The sequence below is a fragment of the Nesoenas mayeri genome (genome assembly GCF_963082525.1).
Source record: "Nesoenas mayeri genome assembly, chromosome: 8".
NCBI classification, from domain to species: domain Eukaryota; kingdom Metazoa; phylum Chordata; class Aves; order Columbiformes; family Columbidae; genus Nesoenas; species Nesoenas mayeri.
In genome coordinates, this window is record NC_137554.1 from 27,523,601 (window position 1) to 27,544,186 (window position 20,586).

The 20,586-nt window shown below is 52.3% G+C and overlaps 1 protein-coding gene across 1 annotated transcript in view; it reads left to right on the forward strand.

Annotated features, from left to right (window-relative positions):
• Window positions 1-7,399: 7,399 nt before the first annotated feature.
• The window catches only part of LMX1A (LIM homeobox transcription factor 1 alpha), a gene marked incomplete at both ends in the record, with an annotated part of 41,568 nt that continues 28,381 nt past the window's right edge, over window positions 7,400-20,586 (forward strand). The window contains 2 exons of the mRNA XM_080348956.1: window positions 7,400-7,475; window positions 8,065-8,251. Of these exons, the coding sequence (XP_080205082.1) occupies window positions 7,400-7,475; window positions 8,065-8,251 (263 nt within the window). The remainder of the gene's footprint in view (window positions 7,476-8,064; window positions 8,252-20,586) is intronic.

Here is a 20,586-nt window from a genome sequence, read left to right on the forward strand (position 1 = left end):
GGGTCTGGCCCCATGCTGGCCGGACCCTGTCCCCCGCCATGTCCCTGCACAGCCTCCCACCCCTCTGCTCTGGGCCTGTGAGAGCTCAAGAGATGTCCTCCACCCTCTGCTCCTCCTTGGTGGGATTATTGTGTTTTTGTACAGCTGTAAATCACCCCCTCTAACCCTCCCTGGCCTGGCTGTGGGGGGGTCACAGGTCCTCCAACCAGCTAACCATTCCCCTGCTCCTCTGTACAGATAATTGCTTTAAATTATTTTTTCACGCTCAATAAAAGCCAACAAAACAAATAAAATAATGTATGAGAGAGGCGCTGATTGGAGCTGGCAGAGCAGTTTCCTCTTTTGCTGCAGTCACAGGTTGAGATGGGGCTGAGGGACCCTCCAGAGACCCTTGGGCAGCCCAGATCAGGGCAGGAGCATCACTCGGGATATCACTGCTTGTGCTAATGGGCACAGTCCTCTGGCCATGAGAGGACAGTTGTTGTTGCTTCTTGCTCCTGCTAAGGAAAGACCTGGAGAAACTTGCTGCTTTGAACCAGAACATTTTGTTCTACCATCTTAAAAATAAAGTCTTGGACTCTTTGAATTTTTCAAGTAATTAAAAAAGTGACCTTTTAATGTGCTTTTTCTTTTCTGAGCTAGTCCAGCCACTGAGGGGGAGAACCAAAGTACATCAGTATTTCGGGATGACCCAAAACTGGCAAGTTCATGGATAATTTTCATTTTTGTGAAGCTTCGTGGATCCTGTTCTTGGGCTTTTTTTTTTCCTCCGTAGTTTTGCACTGGCAACAGGCTCTTCAACCCAAAATGTGTAATCTCATACCTCCATAGGTGAAACTTACAGAGGGGAAAGGCACAACACACTGACAAACCTGTCTCAAAGCTCTGCCTGGTCTTTCCCTTGCTCAAATGGTGCTGCTGGAGCTTCCCCTCGCAACTGAGCTAGCCAGAGCCAAAGGAGTTAAAGACATGAATTTGTTCAAAACGTGGAGCTTATCCTGGTGGGAAAACATCCTCCCAGGAACCCAGCAAAAGCGCCTGTATTATTATTCATAAAACAGGTGTAGTGTTAAGTGATCTGCCCCTCCTGACCCTCTCAGCAGACAGTGCGGTGAGATGCAGCCGCGCTTCGTCTGTCCGTGTGACAGATTGCAACGCTGCCGCTCGGCGACTCCGGGAAGTTCGAGGGAAAGGAGTAGTGACAACAGGAAAGAAAGAAGGATAGAAATGAAACATTTTGTTAAAACTCCCACATGTGGACATGATTCATTCTCCAGTATTTCGCTGCGTTTCAAAAGAGGTGAAAAGCACTGGCCAAGAGGATATTTTTATTTGAAAAGGTAAATCTTCCATTGAAAATGAAGTGTTTAAAGACAAAAAATATTCAACCTGCTCATTATAAAACCTTTGCTAGAGTTTGAGAGACTGTATCCAGACAGTGCTGGGGTGGTACCCACACCAGACTGGTGGTTACCTCCAGCCTGGGCTGTTCCAGGCTTCTCCCTGTGCTTCTAAGAGCAGGTCCCCACCTAGCTGGCTTGGGTTTCTTTTCTGCTTATAAAGCCCTTGGTTTCTCTTGACCTCCCTGCCCTCAGGTTTGATGGTTTAAATTGAGGAGGTTGGTTGGCAGTAGCAGGCTTAGCAAGAGAAGGGCTGCGGGAGCTGATGTCACTATCTCAAGAAGAAAGACTATCTGGTATTAATGCTTTTTGTTGAAATATATATAGGAAAACCTGAGGGTGTCACCATGTATGCAGCAGACCTCTTGCAAAGATGGTGTCTGAGAGCTATTTTGGCTTTGGGTTTGCTGGAGAGGACGTGATGCTTCCACACCGAGTGCTGCCTCAGGAGCTCACAGGCTGCCCTCAGCACACAGGTGTTGCAGCTGTGATCTTCAGTGTTCCCATGGAGCTGCAATGTCGGAGTTTAATTTGGCCAAGGCATCCAAAGTGCTTTGGGCCATGTTCAGCCCCGTCTGTTAGAGGTTTAATGTGGACAGAGTTTTTATGTAGACACCAAGATGTCTCTTGGTGGCTTAATATGAGTTCACGATGAGGGATTCAGAGTTCCCTGATATTCTGCATTGGCACAAGAGCTCAACACATGGGCAACAGAAAAATAAACTGGACAGAAGAGTGGGATCCAGCATGTAGCACAGATGGTCCTGCATGTGCCCACTGCAGTCAGTGCAAGTGGAGCTTGTCAAGTCCCATGAGCGATTCACTTGACTGTCTTGATGCTGATCTCAGTCCGCTGCCTGTGAGCAAATCCAGACTGCTGCCTGCACTAACAGTCACTTTTTGACCTTGGAAGGGATGGGATATGATAACCAAGGCTGGGGCAGGAGGTCTCCAAGTGACCATTTGTGGCTACTGGACACCCCTACTCTTTGTAGTCTACCTTGAGACCCTGGAGAGGTGGTCCCTGTAAATAAGAGACCACTTGCCCATCTGAAAACATCACTAGCAGGTGTCTGTCCTACTCAGAGGAAAGTTATCACTGGGCAACCGAGCTCTACTTGCAGTCATTGAGGACCTGAGTTTCAATGATCTCCTGGATTTGGTCCTGACTCTTAGATTCCTCGTTGATGTTGTGGGGCTCTGTTCAGTGGTGTCAAAATGCTGCCCAAGAGCAGCGCTTCTCCCAGCCTTGAAAAGCACGAGGTGAGTCTCTACAGACACCCTGAGGAGCAAATCACACAACACTTAGTAATGTTAATAACTCACCGGTGCAGTTTTCCTTTGGGATGAATTGCTGCAGAAAAAGAGCAGCTTGGTGTGGGTGGAGCTTGTCCAATCTACAGCCCTGCAAAAAACTGTTTTTCATAAAACAGTGGAAATCACAATCATGGATAAGCCAAAGCAAGCTGCTGTCCTTGCACTTATATTGAGCCCCAGCTTGTATGGAGTTATAGCTGCACAAAGAATTCAAAAATAGCACTGAATAACTCAAAAATCAAGAAATACTGGGAATGACTGGTGCAAAGCAAAGTGTCATATTCTCTTTCCCACCATGCATCACACCTCATGAGCTTTCTGCATTAGCAGCAGGTTCCCCCCGCCCCACAGACAAACTTTGTTTTAGTGCACAGGCCAAACATTTCAAAGCATTTATTAGTTCTGACCTTCTTGTTCTGTGGTGCTCTGTGGAGAGGACTTAAAAAAATAGTGGGTTTAGCCATTTATGATGAGGACTTTGGAAAATGCAAAAGTTCTTCATCTCCATTGCTCATGCTAAGCTGGATTTGTTTCTTACCCAGAATTCAAGGTGGTGTGTTTTCCTGCCCTGTCTTCATTTGGGTTCTGTAGCGGCTGCTCCAGTTGCTACTGAAGTTCAACAACAGCAGTTCTGGATTGGGAATAAAAAAAATCCCAAGATACAAAAGTTTGAGCTGGTTTGCATCCAGTTCAGCTCTTGGCTCCTTGCTGAATTTGTTGATTTAAAGGTATGTTCTATAGACCTGAAATGACTTTCAGACACTGATGGTGTGACTCTAACCTGAGTGCTGCCACCACTGGCCTTTCCTCAAGGACCTCTTCTCTGGGCTGCACACTGAATGGCCTTCACCATCACACCCCAGCTCCCATGAGACACTCTTTTTGCTGCCTGGTTTCTCTGTCTGTCCCATCTCCATCCCTCCCAGCTCTCCCCTGTCACATCAAAGGCACAAGTGGGAAGCTGTGGGAGGCTGTGATGACTTGGTACCTCCTGAGACAGCAGAGGGTATGAAGAGGAAGAGGAGGAACTAGAGAGATGAGGTGGCATGTGGGGCTTCCTAGAGCTGATGGTGGTAGTGGGAAGCAGTGTATGCATCCTCCTGCAGGGGATGATGGCTTTTATTTCATGGTGAGGTACAGTGTGTTGGAAAGCATGACACAGAAAACCACTGATAAATCCCCAGGCATTTGTCAGCATTAGTGGACAAGTTTGACCTGTACCTACACAAGGCCAGCAGCTGCCAGTCCATACCTCTCACCTCACTCCCTGTGCCCCCTGTGCAATGAGCTTTACCAGAGACAGGCTTATTTTGGGGCACTTCAGTGGTAAAGGGAGAGAATTTTATCACCCCAGAGATATTTGACAGCTGATGCCTAGAAATGGCAGTGGCAGTGTTGGGAAGAAGAGGATGGTGTGCTCTCTCCAGGGGTAAGAGTTGGAGGGAGAGGTCTCTGAGTGGTGGGCAGGGCTTTGTTTTCTGGATCAAGTTGGCTTCAGGCATTAAAGGCACCATGATGATGCTGGCTAGCTGACCCAGTGACTCCTGTCCCAAGGGAGGTGGCTGGTGTGTGCGTAGGGGAAGCACAACTCATAACCACTCTCTTCCTTGGTCTCCTGTGTGCCTTATTCTGGGTCCAGCCCTCGCTGCTCCTCCATGGTTCTGCAATTACTTTGCTGGGCAGAGTTAAGGTGATATTGCAGGAGGGACCTGGTTCCCTGCTGTGTGGAGCTGTGACTGTGGCTACCAGGCCTTGGAGTTGAGCGCTGCTGATCTCCTTCCAGCAGTGAATGGTGTGGACCTGCTGGTCCACCCAAGCTGTTTGGCACAAAAAATGAGAGATGAGCAACCTCAGCAGGGAGACGTGTGGCTTGTTTTCCACTGCTGTTGGCTTGTTAATTTGCTCAGCAACTTCTGTTAAACGCTGCTTTTCCCAGACCACCCTATTTTTTAACACCTGGCTACCTGCAGACCCTACAGCTTCTCCTCTGATTTAATTCTTTTCAGCTGCTGATGCTGTGGGCTGCTACACCTCATTCAACCCTGGGTGAGCTAATCATGAAAACCTGGTCCTCAGAGGCTGCCATATGCTGGCTGAAATACTCACCTCCCATCTTTTGCAGGGCCATTGCCTAAGGCGAAGATGTGCTTTGGGAGTGAGGGGGGTTTAGAGTGTATTTTTTGCATATTTTACTGGTTCACCTGGTGACCACCCTTTGTATAAGACCAGGTGTGCTCCAGTGATCTGTGTGGGAGCTGGTGTGTAAATCAAGAGCAGCAACATCTTGCTGGAGCTTCCTTGGTGTTATGCACTGGGCCAGTCCCTCAAGCTTTATTCTTTGGAGACTGAGCTGGGAGTTGTTCATGAAAGCTGTGAGGTAAGGCAGTTTCCAGCACCCTCCTGGAGAGGAGGAGAAGGGGAAACACCACTGGGTGACAACATCTAGGGGGAATGACTTCCCTTCCAGCTGTTCCTGCATCAGACCAAATTGGGTGGGCAACCTGAGCATATAAGCAACGTGCCCTGTCCAGGGACACAGTTTTTGTAGTGCTGAAGGATGGTGTTCTCACTCCACAGAGCTGAACCTGGCTATGTAAGGAAAATCTATCACCCTGCACAGCTCTGCAGATGGGATGGGATAGGACGGCAGTGCTGGTTTGCACAAGGAGGAAGGGCAGCATGCAGTGCCTGGAGCCCCTGGTCATGCTGCCATCCTTGCTGGGCTGGTATCTTGGCAATGTGGCTCTGAGAGATCTGTCTGCCCAGAAACTTGTCTGGAGCTGCTCGGAGTCCTTCAGGAGAGACAAAAACAGAGTCATCAGAGCCCTGCGCTTCCCTGCTGCAGCTCAGCCTTCCTGGATGTGAGGGATCAGAGCTGTTTCACACTAACCAATGCTTTTGTGCCGGAGCTCCCAGTGTAGTTACGCTGGGATACAGTGGACCCCATTTCCCGCTTCTATGTGATTTTGGCAGGGTGCTGATCCACCCATGCTAACCTGTGGCCTCTGTCCTTCCTACGAGCTTCCCAAAGGGCATGACCTTGGTCCCTGCATCACCCACGTCATCTGTGCGTGGAGAACACTTGGTGACGAGGATGCCCCACGGAGAGGCTGGGAGTGCTCCTGGTGCCAAGGTCACTGGTGAGCACAGGAGGTGAGGCCCCTAAAAACCTTTCATCCTCCAACAGCCTGTAGTGGGTCCCTCGCAGTTCTGCAGCCGTTTCTTCCCACACCAGCTGGAGAGGGGGAATCCAGTTCTCCCCCGTGCCGGGAGAAGCCGGGGCCCTGCTGCCCAGGCTGCTCCCACAGCGGCAGGTACGCGGCCGCGGCCCCGCTGCGGGTGGCTCCGGACCTGCGGGGCCCGTGGAACTCGCCGAAAAATAGCGACATCCCCCCACGCCCTCCGGGCAGGAGAGAAGGGGAGAGCCGGGCGGGACGGGAAATCGCCGGGGCTGCGGGAAGGCTCCAAGTTTCAGCTTCCCCAGCCGGGCGGGATCTTTCCTCCGCGGGTTTCCCCTCCCCGAAACCGATGCGGTTTGGCGGAGCCGAAGCGGCGCTTCCACCGGGGCCGCCTCCTCCTGCGGCTCCGCGGTACCGGCTCCCGTAGCGGACCGGGCCCTGCTCGGCGCCAGCGATCACCGGAGACGAGCCCTCCCGCTTTCGGCTTTTTTTCTTTTTCCCCTTCCTCTCCCAGCACTCATTTTCCTTCAATACTCCGGAGAGGCAGGAGCCATGGGCCCGGAGCGATGCGCAGCGCGGGGGAGCACATTCCACCCCGGGGACCGGCTTTCCCCAAAACCTCCCGGCCTGGGCTTTCCCTGGAAGGGGGAGCTGATTTCCAGCCGGTTTCGCTACCGGGAGGGCCGCGGTGGCGGGTCACCGCTCTCCACCTCTTTTTTTTCCCCTCTTCTTTTTGGCTTGTTTTTTAAGAAAAGAAGAAAAAAAGCTCGGGAGCGGAGCTGGGGCTGCCCGGCCGTGCCCCCCGGAGCTGGGCAAGACCGCCGGCCCCTCGAGGCGTGGCGGGGCCGGTGCCTGCAGCCAGGCAGGAGAGCGGGGAGGAAACTTATTTCGAGTGGGGTGGAGAGGGGAGGGCAGGGGGTGGGGGTCGGGCAGGGAGGTATCAGCTCCAGGAAATGTGCCTTGGCAGCAGTCGGACGGGCGCTTCCCCGCAGGTTGGTGCGCTCCGCTTCGGAGCCGTCCAGGGCGCCGCGGCTCGTACCCCACCCCGGGCAGCTCCGGCGGCGGGGAGGCCGAGGGAGGCCAGCCCAGGGAAGCAGGAGCCGCCGGAGGACCCTCCTGGAGCGGTGGCTGCCGACACCTCTCCCGCCGTTTTCCCGCAGGAAGGTACCACTGGAGCCGCCCCAGGTAAGCGGCCGAGCCCCGCCGACGGCAGCCCCGCATCCTCCCGTCCCGCTGCCCCGGGGGGCCCGGGGGCTGGTGGGACGCTGAGAGCCCGCCCGGGGCAGCGGCTGCGAAGCCGGAGTGGGGGGTCCGGAGGTGTTTCACCCGCTCGCCGACAGGGAGGGAGGAGGGGAGCGGGGCGCCTCGGGAGCGGGCGGGCAGCCGGGGCGGGGAAGCCCCGGCCGGGGATGGCGGGGCCGGTGGCCGGGGCTGAGCGCGGCGTGTTCGGGCTGTGTTGGCAGGCGGGCGGTGTGGCCCCTGCGTACGGCTGGGCTCCCCACCATGCTGGACGGGCTGAAGATGGAGGAGAGTTTGCAGAGCGCCCTGGACCCTGCGGCTCCTTTCTCCTCCCTGCTGGGTAAGTCGGGGCACAGCGCTTGCCCTCCCGGGGACCCCCTGGGTGGGACACGGCCGGGCGGGCCCCGAGTGATGGGCACAAGGGAGTCCGAGGGGACCCGGGGGCAGCTCTTCCCCTGGCTCGTTCTTGCCTGGGGCTGCGCCTCTCCCTTCGCCCGGGGAGTGCCCCCGGCGACCGCCTTCCCGCTCCCGTTTCGTTCCGCTATTGCATTAAATCGTGTGTGCTCCCACAGTCCGCCAGTGCAACGAGGGCCTTTCCTTCGTATCGAACAATAAATATTTTATTTTGTTTTATTTTTCTTCGTTTTAATCTCCGTTTCATACAATCGCCATTTCTCTGAGCTGCGGCTCTGCTGCTGTCTTTCTAAAAGCGAACGAAATTGAGGGCGTTGTTTGCCCCCCGGAGCTCCCCTAAGGCACAGGTCCCCAGCGGATCCCGGAGCAGCACCTCGCACACCCCCCGCCCTCCCCCGATCCACCAGCCTGCGTGGGGGAAGCAAAAACTGTGGGATCCCCCATCCATCCTGTGCCCGGTCCATCTCCCCATCCACCTCTCCCTCACCCACCCCTGCCCTGGGTCATTCCCGCAGGCAGAGCCGCGACCCCGAAGTCGGTGTGTGAAGGGTGCCAGCGAGTCATTTCGGACCGGTTCCTGCTGCGCCTGAACGACAGCCTGTGGCACGAGCAGTGCGTCCAGTGCACGTCCTGCAAGGAGCCCCTGCAGACCACCTGCTTCTATCGCGACAAGAAGCTCTACTGCAAACTGGACTACGAGAAGTAAGTGTCCCCCTCGCCCCGCTCTGCTCCCACTGCTTACAAAGCCCTGCCAAAAGTGCAAGGGGCTTGGTGTCCCCCGGCAGCTCCCCGCTCCCCCTGTCCCGCGTGTCCCAAGAGGTGACAGCCTTACGGTGCTGTGTGGCCAGCTGGGCTTCTGCCCCGCAGCCTCCTTGCACCCCTGGTTCTCACTTTTTTTGAGGTGTTTCGTTGCGCTTGGTTTGTGCCTTCGGAATTTAGGAACCTTTAGTCAGGAGCCTGTGAGACCCCCTCAGTAAGCCTGTGTCTGCGGAGGAACAGTGCAAAGTTTTTTCCTGTCTCTTCTAGCTTTATTTTCCTACGAAGTGTCTGCAGGAGAAATGTTTTTTCCTCCCTGGCCCAGTCCTGGATGGGGCTGTTTTCCTAATATCCCCGCAGGCACGTAAATGCTGTTGCTCCCCATGGTCAGATGGGGAAACTGAGGCACTTGGCAGGGACCAGGAAAGGCCCCGCTGAATTCGGAGCATTTGCTATGGCACACCGGAGGCTTTGCCTATGTCTGGGGCTGTGATGGAGCAGGAAATTGGATGTAGGTGGTAAAAGCTTCCAGCCCCAATACTTCCCCTTTTGCAATTGTGGGGCTTATGGGCAAAAGATAATGAGAAAATTATTTTTCTTCTTTTTAGAGAAAAAAATCTTTCCATTGGTGATGGGTAGATTGCTGTTGAGTCTTTCCTGAAGCCGCTTTCATTTTTTCCTGCTTATCCCGCTCTTGCCGTCCTTGCCGGACTCCACTCCCTGTCTGAGTTTCTGAGTCGTTAAATTTGTGTTGTCTCCAGGCTGGGTGTTTATTGCGGAGGGTGTAGATGGAGGGCTGGATCCCTCACTATAGCAATAGCACGTCTGCGGGAGCCCCACAATTTAATTCCCACGTCGCTGTTTTATGAGAAAACAGTCATTGCCGATGGGCTCGTCCCTGGCCTTTGGCGGATCGGCAAGCGTGCCGGGGGCTAGCCCTGCTCCAGGCCTTTTTAAAGTTTTTTCCTTTAAGTCCTGTATTGTGGGTCTGAGTTTAATCACTATGGATACAAGGCAAATTGAAAGCAGAATTTGTGCGCGTGACCTTGTTTTCAAATATTTACGAAAGAGCGGAAGAGTTAGCTGCTGCGAGAGCCGACAGAACTGTGTTAAGACCTTTTTTTTTTAGGCAAAAATTTGTTGAGATTGGGTGCGCTGTTTGTTTGCCTGTAGAAATTTGGCTACCGGTTTTCATATTTTTCTGACACAATTTAATTCACGCTTTCCACTTTATTGGTGCCTCTGTTTGGAGCATTAAGGGTATATTGGGGTAAATATTACCGCAGAAATGCCTTTCCAGCTTGCAGCGTGCCTGGGTTTTACTCTCTGAATGTTCGACTACAGCTTCTGAGTGCTTGGAGCCGACTCCAACCTGAAACCCTCCTCCTATGTCCCTTGGCCGTGAAAGAAATCGGTGCCGCAGCTGGCTTCTTGCTGTGTGCATCTCACTGTCAGGATGGAAAATGATAATTGCAAAAAAAAACGAAAGTCACAAATATTTCCTGGGATCTGGCGGTGGCACCGTTCATCCCGGTTATTTCTCATCTGCATTTGGGTTGGTAACTTCTGCTTGAACCGGGGGGCAGTGTCCTGTGGCAGGCGCTTTCCCCAAGGTTAGATGGTTTTAACCATGAACTGCTGCCGGCCTCTTCCCCTCCTGCACCCGCCTGCTGCTTCTCGCATGTTGTTGTCCCCTTGAATTTTATTTTATTTTATTATTTTATTTTATTTTATTTTATTTATTTTATTATTTTATTTTATTATTTTTTGCATGGGTCTGTAGGTCGGTATTCTTGCTCCCTCAATCCCCCCCGTGGGGCTCTCCGCAGTGCTGACGCTGCGACTCCTTACCTGTGGACAGCAAGGACGCAGAGCAGAGTCCCAAAGAGCTGTTCCCTTTGGTCTCTGCTGACCTTTACATTTGACTCTGCATTTAACAAAAAAATCTCTTTCTTAGCCAAACTGTCCATCTTGTCTTTGGGCTGAGCCGTTTTCCCAGTCCTGGGTGCAGGAGCGTGGTGCCGATGCTGATAACGGGGCTTTCAGTGCAAAACACGCAGGGAAAGAGCTGCTGCTTTTAGACTGAGCTAATTATCTCAAGCCGGGAGCTGGTTAATTATCATGAGTGACTGACACTCCTTGATTTGCAGTGCGATGGCGTGAAGCGACCGATGGTCCCTGCGGCACCGGCGGTGGCACCAGCGGAGCCAGGCTCCGGGGGCCTCTCCGCCGACACGGAGCAGCAGCGCTCGCTGTGCTGGGATGTCTGTGTGGGAAATGCTGGTGCTGGGGAAGCGGTCGGGATCCTATCTGACAATGTCATGGTGCGGTGGTTTCTTTGTGTGAGTGTATTTTATTTTTTTTAATCAAAAGAAAGGATTTATTTTCCAGACGGTGACTGTTGGAATGTTTTTCCAGAAATGAGTAGGTGCGGTATTTTCTGACACGTATCTTCGCTCTCTGTTTGAGCTCCGTTTGTAACGTGGCTGCAGAGGGTTAACGGCAGAGCGTGAGATGGCAGAGTTATGTATGTAGTTATAAATACACCCGTGGAAAGTGTTACGGACAGTTTTAAGCGAACATCTGACTTGTTGGACTCTAGAAATTGAGGAATCATTTATTAAAACAGATGTTTTACATTTATTGGTCTTTCATAAAGAGGAAGACCTGGGGAGAGGACCTGGAGAGGGGTGGATTAAAGACCGGGGATGCCAGGCCAGGTCTCGGCATCGCTCTGGGGTGCCCAGTGCCATGGCTCAGGAGCTGTGGGCAGTTTGGACCATGATGCTGGCTGGGGACTTGGGGTGCTGGGGGTCGCTCTTGAACCAGTTTCCCCAGCGTTGGTGGGGAGAGATCCTAGGGAGAGACCGCTCGAGCCTGCGCCCCTGGGACAGCGTCTATTTGGGGCAGAGGACGTTCGTTACGGAACATCCTGAATCCCACGGCAGCCCCCGGCTCTTGTCCAAACCTGATAAGTCTCAACTATGACAAGGTTCAGGCTTCGTCCTGGCCGGCTCCCTGACTGCAGAGCGGCCATGGGGATGTGCCCCGGCTGTGGGGCCCCTGCGTTACTGACCAGGGGAATGGGCTTTCCTGGTGGCAGATTTTGGGAGGCTGCAATGTCAAACCTGACTGTAAATGGGGAAGGTGTTGCAAGTCATGGGAAGAGTGAGGTCGGTGAAAGGAGCTGCCCTGGGGACTCAAAATCCACATGAGGATGGGAACGGCTAAGCCCCACTTGCCCAGAGGTGTTTCATAGTGGGCTTGCATGGGACAAGCAGAACTAGAGCTGTAGGGAGGGCCTAGAGCTATGGGAACACCTCCATCCCGAATCTCCGCTGTGGGCGATGCTGGTGCTGTGCAGAAACCCCACTGGCTGGTTCGGGGGGCCAGGAGCGCTGACAGCGGTGTGGTCGTGACGGGGGGCGCAGCTGGGGAGCGTGGCGACGGCGGGACGGCTTGGCACGTCCCCAGCCTCGGCGCACAGCCCCGGCCCCAGCCCCGGCTGGCGGGAGCAGATGGCCAGCACATCTCGGAGCAGGGCTGGCATGTGGACGCCGGCAGCGGAGGGGCGGCCGCGGCCCCCAAGCCATTGCCGCCGTGCCGGGCTCCCTGGCCGAGGGAGGCAGTTGTGTGATGCTCGCCCTGTCTTCACACGGCTTGACGGCTCTGTGCTGTTGCCAGCTTCTGCGCCGTCATTGCAAAGCTCCCCCCTGCTTGGCGGGCGCTCCAAAATCCCCTGCTCCCGGAGTCATGGGGTTGCGTGGGTGCCTCCACCTCCTCCTCTGTGAATTAAAATGAGGAGGCACATCCAGCAGTGAAGGGGAAAAAAAAATATCCTCCTAAGCTCTGAATGCGCACGAAAGAAAACATGTATGAAGAAACTCATTGGTGTTGGGTTTTAAAGTTGCACCCATTTACCTTCATATGGGGGACAAGCCTGGATCCCCAGCAGCGTGGTCCATCAGAGCCTGTTCGGGGCAGCGCAGCCTCCTCTCACCCGCCAGAGCCTTGTCTGACAGCTGCTGCCGTAGAGGAGGGAAGGGCAGCGGTTTGAAGCATGGTGGTTGTTTATCTTGCTTAATGTGGGTGATGAATGTAATTGCACAATTAGCTGCAAACCGTGGCGCTGCTTACCCAACCCGGAAGGGTTGTGAAGGAGGATAATCCCAAACGGATTGAATGAATAAGGTGATGCTGATGTTGAACTCTTTAGGGCAGCCTGGTCCCACAGGCTGGAGACTCCCTGTGGTCTGGGGGATTGTGCTGACAATACACAGTCCTTTGCCTTCTCCAGCCTGGAGAAACGGGACCTTTTGCTCCTCTTGTGGGTGATGGGAGAGAATGGTCCCTCCAGAGATCCATGGGTCAGCCCAGCTCCAGTGCAACATGTCCTTTTCCCTTATTGTATGGGATGCTATGGAGAGGATGGTGGTAACTTGGGCTTCTCCAGCTGACCAGGGACTGGGGGCAGTCAGGCCGGTTTGCACACAACAGCTCTGTGTCATGATGTCCCTCTTGCCAGTCCTTTCCCATCTACTCTTCCCCATCCCTCAACTTTTTCTTCTAGTGCTTCCCATCCTTCTTGCCTGCTTCCCATCCCCACCCAGCACCTTGTCTCCTCTAGCAAACCCCTCTCTGTCTTTGCTGTCTTTTCACGCAACTCCTGGAGGAAGTACGTTGATTCTTTGCAGGCTGGTATGAGTGTGGCTCGGGGGCAGCCAAATCTGGCCTCATCCCCACCAGGGATGCAGTGGTGGGTACCTCTAGGCTGGGCCAAGGCACTGGTCCTTTGTTTTTTGTTATTAAGTCACCTTGTGCTGGCGGGGGGAGAAAGCAGGAAAGCAGTAGGATGTGGGGATGAGAGGGGCACTATGGAGGTCGTGAATGGGATCCATGCTGGAAATGCCAGGCAAGCAAAATACCTTTTACCCCTGTCTCTGCTACCCCCATCCTCCCGCTTGTAGGGTTCCCACTTTCCAAAAGGAGTGGAGAAGACATTTGGCATCTTGCCCCTTCCCTCTGCCCTTAATTAGATTTGTGTCTTACAATTAATGTTTCATTGAAAGGCCTGGAAGGGAGCGACGTTTGGCAGCTTGGGGGCGAGGCAGCTGAATATACTTGTCACCTGTCCCTCTGTGGTGGGGACAGGGGTGGCTCTGGGGTCACCTTTTCTCCTGCTCATTGTCGATGGGACTTTGGGGGCTGTGGGTTGGCACCGGCAGAACTGGGACCTGAGCATCCTTGGGACCCTCCGTGGTTTCTGCCGTCTCGTTTCAGACCCACTATGTTATTTTTTTTTCCTCCCTATTTTTCTTTATTTCTCCCCCTGTGGCACAGCACTCCAGGCTCAGCCCAAACGGGATGCTTGGAGGCGGGGGAACCACTTCGGTTCTTTGCAATTGTGATGAAGGTGCTGAAAAGAAATCGGCTTGGGGAAAGAAAGGGGGGTTTGTTTCGGTTTGATGAGAATTTTGTCTCCACCAGCTGGAGAGACAGCTGGGGTCCCCTCCTGCCCCGGCTCGCCAGCCCTCGCCTCGCCGGTTCTTCACCTGCTCGCAGGCGCAGGGAGGGATTTTCCAAGCCGTGGATTTAAGAGAGCCCACAATTTTATTTTCTTTTCTTTTTTTTTCCCTTGGTGCTTCCTTAGGGAGCTTTCTGGCCGAGTCTAAACCACCCCAGAGCACGCTCTGCCTTGTTGGGGGAGAAGTGGACTTTGGGGGTGAGGGTTGGTCTCCTCTTCTGCTTGCTGGGGTACAATTCCTGCGTCTGGTTATAGAGGGGGAAAACCTAATGGTTTGAGTCAGGTTTGGGCCTGGATTCATGGTTCCCCAATTCTGGAGAACCCCGTGGTGTGCAAGCAAGGAGCAGTACTCAATACACCCCATATCTCAGACATTTTTCTTCCCTTTGTGCTCTGTTTTGTCTCTGGCTCATGCCCTCTGCAGATGCAAATGTGGGGTGGGGACACTGGCACCAGTGTGGGGATAGGGGGCCTGGGTGGGAAGATTGTGCAGCAGTCTGCTATTTAATAAAGATATTTAATAGCAGCCTGCTATTTAATAAAGCATCTCCTCTGTAATGGGTGTAAGAGTGGCTTTAAAGCAGGGAGAAAATATTTAGATTTTATTCAGGTGAAATACTGGTGTTGACCCAAAATAATTTATTTTTTTTGTAAAATTGTTTTTATGAGAAATTTTAATTTCTGTGAATTTATAAGAAGGGAGAGGTGGGGGGGACTAACAGCTCTCCCTGATATGGCAAACACCGCACAGATGTGTGTGGAAGCCTACAGCCACAGTTACTTCTGTTTTGTCCCTCATTGCTTTTAACCTGGAAGGAATCCTGCCTGGGCAGAAGGAAGCCAGCTGGTCCCCAGGCATCTTCTCCTGGGGCAATGGATGCACCCGGGTTGTCCTACGCGTCTCTGTGAAACCGGCAGGCATGTCACGGGAGCTCTGTTTGAAGTTTGCCTTTTTTTTTCTTTTAAAGTTCATCAAACCTTGGTTGCCCAGGAGAGGGGTTCTGTAATCCCTGACTTCCCACCCCAAATATTTACAGACAGCCAGATCCTGAAGCTTTTGCAAAAGGCGTGGGGCAGGGTGGCTGCTGAGCAGGACTGTGCTGGGGCTGCCCAGCCAGCAGGGACACGGCGTTGGGTTGGTGACACCCATCTCTGTTTATTTGGGGGGTTTTCTATCAGATGACTCTGTCTTCTTGCTTATCTGTTTTGCTGGGACCGTATTAATGAAAGACCAATTTCTTCAGCTTGTCGAGGATCCTGTAGTTGCTTCACATTTTGTGGGCTGGCTATCTGAAAATGGTGTTTTCTCCCACAAAAGTTTGATTTTTTTTTCAGGAGGGTGGCATGTGTGTTTCTCAATATAGGGGTGAAATCACATTGCATTGAATACAAACTATTTATTTTCTCATATTGCACTGTGTGCTTGCATGCACCTACCTGTTTTCAGTAGAGCATTTCCCATGCCCATGAGTGTGATCCTTTTTTTGGGTTCAGGTCTCCTGCATTGGTGCCTGGTCCGGGTGTGATGGGCCATGAAAAAGCTGAGACTTGGCCCCTTTGCTCATGAAGTGTAGCTGGAAATAGGAATCTCTCTGAAAAAAAGGCTTCGTTCATCATCATAAGTGCTTTTAGCATCTTGCTAGGCAAATTTTAATGCAGGGTGTGAATTCTTAGCCTCTGTCCAGATTTGCCTAATTTTTATGTTGTGCCTACCTTTGTATTTTCCGCCTTGCGCTACCAAAGGTGAACAAGCGCTTGTGTTGCGGAGCTACCAGCTTCTCCCAGGCACGAATCAGCAGGATTAAGGCATGGATCGATAGAAAAAGGCATGAATTGGTAGAACTACTCTCCTCTGTGTTCCAGCAGATCCCAGCGGGCAGCAATGCCTCCCCTGGGTCACTGGGTCTCCGCCGTTGCAGATGAAAGGTTCTCCCTGCATGGAGGCATCCTCCTTGCCCTCAGGGCAAATGCCTCGAAGGGCAGAACACGCTGGAGGAGGCTTCCTCGTGCTTTGCGAGCCCATCAGGGCTCGGCGTTGATCCTTCCCAGCTGTCTCCCTGTCGCTGTCGTCCATATATTGTCTCTCGCCTCTCCCTACCCCTCTCCTTCCCCTTGTGGCCTTAATTTCCGAACGCTGCTCTTGGGGAGAGCTTTCTGTCCTTGACAGCGGAACAAATCCCTTTTCACGCCACCATCACTCCGCAGCCCATTGTCCTCCGCCCTCGCCGCCACCGTGCAAAATCTCCCTCTCCAGTACGTCTGTTCCTCTGGAATGATAACCACCAGCACGGTGGGGCGGCGAGCCTCCGAAATCCCTCTGGGCAAGGTCCCCTGCCCAGCAAAGGACCAAAGTGGAGTACTAAAAGCACAACAAGAGGCAACGGCGCTTCCTGGAGAAGAGATTTGTTTGGGACCATTTGGAAGCGATACGTCTCTTTGGGACCTGCATCCTCTCTGCTGGTTTTGTTCTGCAGAGCTGCTGGGATGAACCTGAAGCCTCTGTGTACCAAGGGCTCCTTCTTCCCCGCCTGGGGCCAGCGAGGCCACATTCCAAATTGATTTTTCACCGTGTAGCATCGCCCAAGGTGGATAAGCTAGAAGAGGGAGGTGGGAGTTCTCTCTTTGCTATTGAAAGCTCAGGGAAGCATTTGGCAGGAAAAAATTGGATAAGGGAGAGAAATAGGTTAAGGGACCTGAAGGCAGTTCTCAGCTGCAGCAGTTGGTTGTGGGGTTTGTGCTTGTTTGTTTGTTTGTTTTTGTGGGTTTTTTCTTTCTTTTTTTTTTTGTTTGTTTCTTTTTGTGTGTTGGGGTTTTTTGTCTTTATTATTTGAAAGTCTCAGAGTTGCTATTTTTTCCCTACAACCCCCACTATTTTAAAAACATAGGGATGCTTTCATTGTCAAAATTTCTGCCGAGCATTTGCTGGCTCTATTAAATCTTTATTCCTAGAAAACAGCGTCTTAGCTGCAGAACGTTGCTGACTTCTGTAGTAACATATATAAACAGGAGGAGGGAACAACAACGTGGGAAATGGCATATGTTTGCAATTACCTCCACAGGGGTGGTTTTGATGCCATCAGATGAATAAATTCATGGGTGCCAATAGTGGAGGTGAACATTTGTCAAGGCACAACACCAGAATTCTTGTGCAATGAATTCTGTGTCAGGCCTGGAGTGGGGCTGCCCTACAACACGCTGCTGGGGCATCTTTTCCATTTCTGGTCTTAGAGAGGATAATCCAAGCAACAGATGGGGAGGAAACAGCACTTGTGCTGCGTGTGTGTTGGGTGTGCAGGACCCCAGCTGGGTGTTGAGGATGGGGGACAGTCTCCTCTCTGCTTGCAGGCCACTCTCAATAGGCTCCTGCAAGGGTTGAAGGGGAGGAAGAGGCTCCTCTGGAACATGTGGTTTGGCCAAGCCAAGGTCTGAATTGCCCGATGGAGATGCTGAACTCCAGGTCTTGGCTGTAGGGAGAGCTGAGAGCACCTTGGTCACCTGAGCCATGTCTGTGAACCCAACCATCCTCTTGGTTTGGGCACCTGCAGTCTTTGGTGTGGTGGGATGGCTCAGGCTCGTGTGTCTTGAGTCCCACTTGTGCCAAATAGGTGGCCAGATGGGAGGGCAATGGGGAATTGGAATACTGAATTACTGAAATACTGAATATCTCAGCGTCTCTGCTGCCGGGTAGAGTGCTGCAGTGGTATTGAACAGATCCTTTTAAACAGTGATGTGGCCATGGGAGCTTGGTTAGGAAAGCCATTAAGTGTTTGAATCTTCTTGATGCCTGCTCAGGTGAATGTTGCTCCTTCCTTCTGTGTCTGTAATTATGACAGGCTGAAAGAGCAACCTCAATGGACTGGCTTAAAAGTTTAATGAAGCTTAAAGTATTGGGCTTTTGAGTCTGAGCTTGTTCCAGCTCTGGCCTTAGGAAGGAGGGTTAACCAGAAAGGAGGAGAGCCTTCCTGCACACATTACCTTGAGGACATTAAAACCCACTTTGGTAGGAGGTGCTGTAATGGAGATGGTTTAGAAGAAAGTAATGGGAGAGGAGGTCTGAGATGGGTGAAGGGCCCTGCGTGGTGGAAGTAGGTCCAAGTGATGCGGGTTTCCTTGGCTTACCTGCTCTGCCTGGTGTAAGACACTTGTCACTGCACCCACCAGACACTATCCAGGCTGGGGACATGGCTGGCGTGCCCATGCTGGATGTCTCTGACTGGCTCCTAGCAAGAGCCAAAGTGTCTGTGCCCTTGGCAGGGTCTTTACAGGAGTTTTTTCTGCAGTGCCAAATTCACCTTTGCGCCTTTTTTTTGGCCAGCTGAGCAATGAGCCAGGTGCTATTTTGGGTTTGATGGTAAGGGTTTGTAGTGGGAGCAACCTCTGGTTGAGCCCACTGAGGTCCTACCTGCTCCTGGTGCTTCATCTTTCTCCTCGTAGCAAAACTACAGCTCCTTATGGCTGTAGTGAAGATGGAAGGAATGTGGTCAATGCTTTGATGCTGGGGTACTTACGAGGACACAATTACCTTCACAGGACCATTTCTCAATGGCCAAGCAAGTTCAGAAGCACTGATGCCACTCATCCTTATCCAGGCAGGGTGATGTGAAGTATTGAGTTTGGCTGCTAAACCAGCAAACCCAAATCCACGCTGCTCTGCTGGGGTGGCACATCCCCACCCTCTGGAGAAAGTGCAGTTTCCCTGCCAATAATGTATTTATCCTATTTTCAACTGCATAACAAAAATCTCAGAAACTCTCTGAATCTTTGTTTTTTAAAGTATCCCCCCACCCCAAACTGATTTATTTTTGCCTGTTTCAGGCACTTCTGCCTCCAGACACTAGTGTTGGTCCTTCCCCTGCCCCAGCCTGATGCCTGCAGAGCAGCTGCTGCTCAGAGTGATGCTTTGCAGGTCTCCTTGGTCAGCCAGGGAAGCACATCGTGTGTGTTGTGGGTGGAAGGTCTAAGTCTTCCCCGTTAGTGCATTCATGCTGGAAAAGCGTAGTGAAAGTCAACTGACAACGCATCTTGCCGAAGTTGCATTTTTTTTTTCCATAAGGATTAGCGGTTCAAGAGCTGGGATTTTCAAACTTGACAAGCCCTTGGCAGAGAAATAATTACAGGCTTTTTATGCTTTGTGTTTCCTAAGTAGTTCTAAATGACTTTTTCCCTTGGGGTGCTTTTTTTAAGTCTGCAAAATGGGGGGAAAAATGTGTATTTCCTCAGCGTCCTCGAAAATATGCAAGACGTTTGTGGAGACCATTCAAGTTTCAGCTATAAGACTCTTTGCGTGTGTGAGTTTGCTTTAACCGCATCCAGTCAACTGAAGTTTCTTGGCTGACGATGCTTCAGAAATGGATCTCAGAAATGGGAGATGGAGGGAGATATATGCGATCATTTCTCGACCATCTCAGGAATGCGGGTTTTGCCTCTGCGGTATATTCCCTGAGGTTTTTACCCTGTGCCTTGCTGTAAGAGAGGATTTCTGGGTCTAGTGGAGCTGATTTTAACCATCAACATCCATTATGTGCTTGCATCGAGGTGCTTTGCATCCTACTGGGAAACTATCACCCTTCCCCTTTTGTCAGCACCCTGCCTTGCCCAGCCCCGTGCTCCGCTGGGTCCTCTCATTGCCTGCTGCTCCATCCCGACCACTTTGGTTGGTCTTTTTAATTTTAAAAAAGGCAGCATGAAGTGAAAACCTCCCCTGGGGTTGGATGAGGGGCAGCTCCTGTGAACTCCTGCCTTTTATCCCTAGCAAAATTCACCTCCTGTAAGTTTCTGTGCAAATCCTTAACAAGGTACCTGAATTTTCTGAGCACACAGGACATCTCCTTGTCACAGTGTGTTTTACCGTGGCTCAGTCCCAGCCTAGGGCTCTTTTTCGCCTCTTGCTGGGAAGAGCCTGTGGTTCTAAATCTGAACTATCCTACGCCTGATGGGGAGGGGCTTTCTCTCCATCTGTCAATCCATCCATCCCTGATGCTAAACGCTTTTTGCGATGTAAGGGGGGACCTGGGGGAAGAACCTGCTGGCTTTTACACTCTGCAATATAAAAGGGGCCATGTTATTGCATCCACTGTCAAGGCAGTGCCGGGGCCTTCCCGCGGGATTATCGGTGCAATATTCCCACCATTGGCAAGGAGTTGGGGGCGGGGGGGGCAGGCTGCTGTTAATAACGGCATCGCTCTGCCTTCGCCTTTATTAAGTGAGGGAAGCCTCTGTTCCGCACGCCTCGGGCATGTCTGGGTCTGGGCTGCGTGATGAGAGGGAAGGGGGTGGGAATGGAGAGTGGGGATGGTGGGGAAATGATGTTTGAAGTAATTACAACTACTCCATGGAGATGGGGAGCGGGGAGGAATTACCAAGAGGAGTGGCAGTGATATCTCAATGGGGTGTCTGCAAACCCCCCATGGGTTCTGCCCAACCCACCCTGCTCCTCTTAGCTCTTTGTCTCCCGGGGGGCTGTGGTGTTTAGCGAGCAGGGTGGTGAACACCTCACTTTCCCCATTCCCACCTCTTCTGAAGACCATCTTAAGGTAGCCAAAGTCTGACTGAGGTTGTGGGGAGACAGTGCAATAGCCCCAGGGCTTGCAAGATCCCTTGTGCTCTGCAGATGTTGCAGGTGACACGGTCCCAGAGGGGACCTGCCTGTCCTGTCTTCTCTGTGCCCCAGCCATTGTTTCTCAGGGGAAAGGGTTTTTTTTCCTCATCTTCCCCTGTCCAGACGCTGCGAATCCCACTAAAACTTTTGACTGGAGCC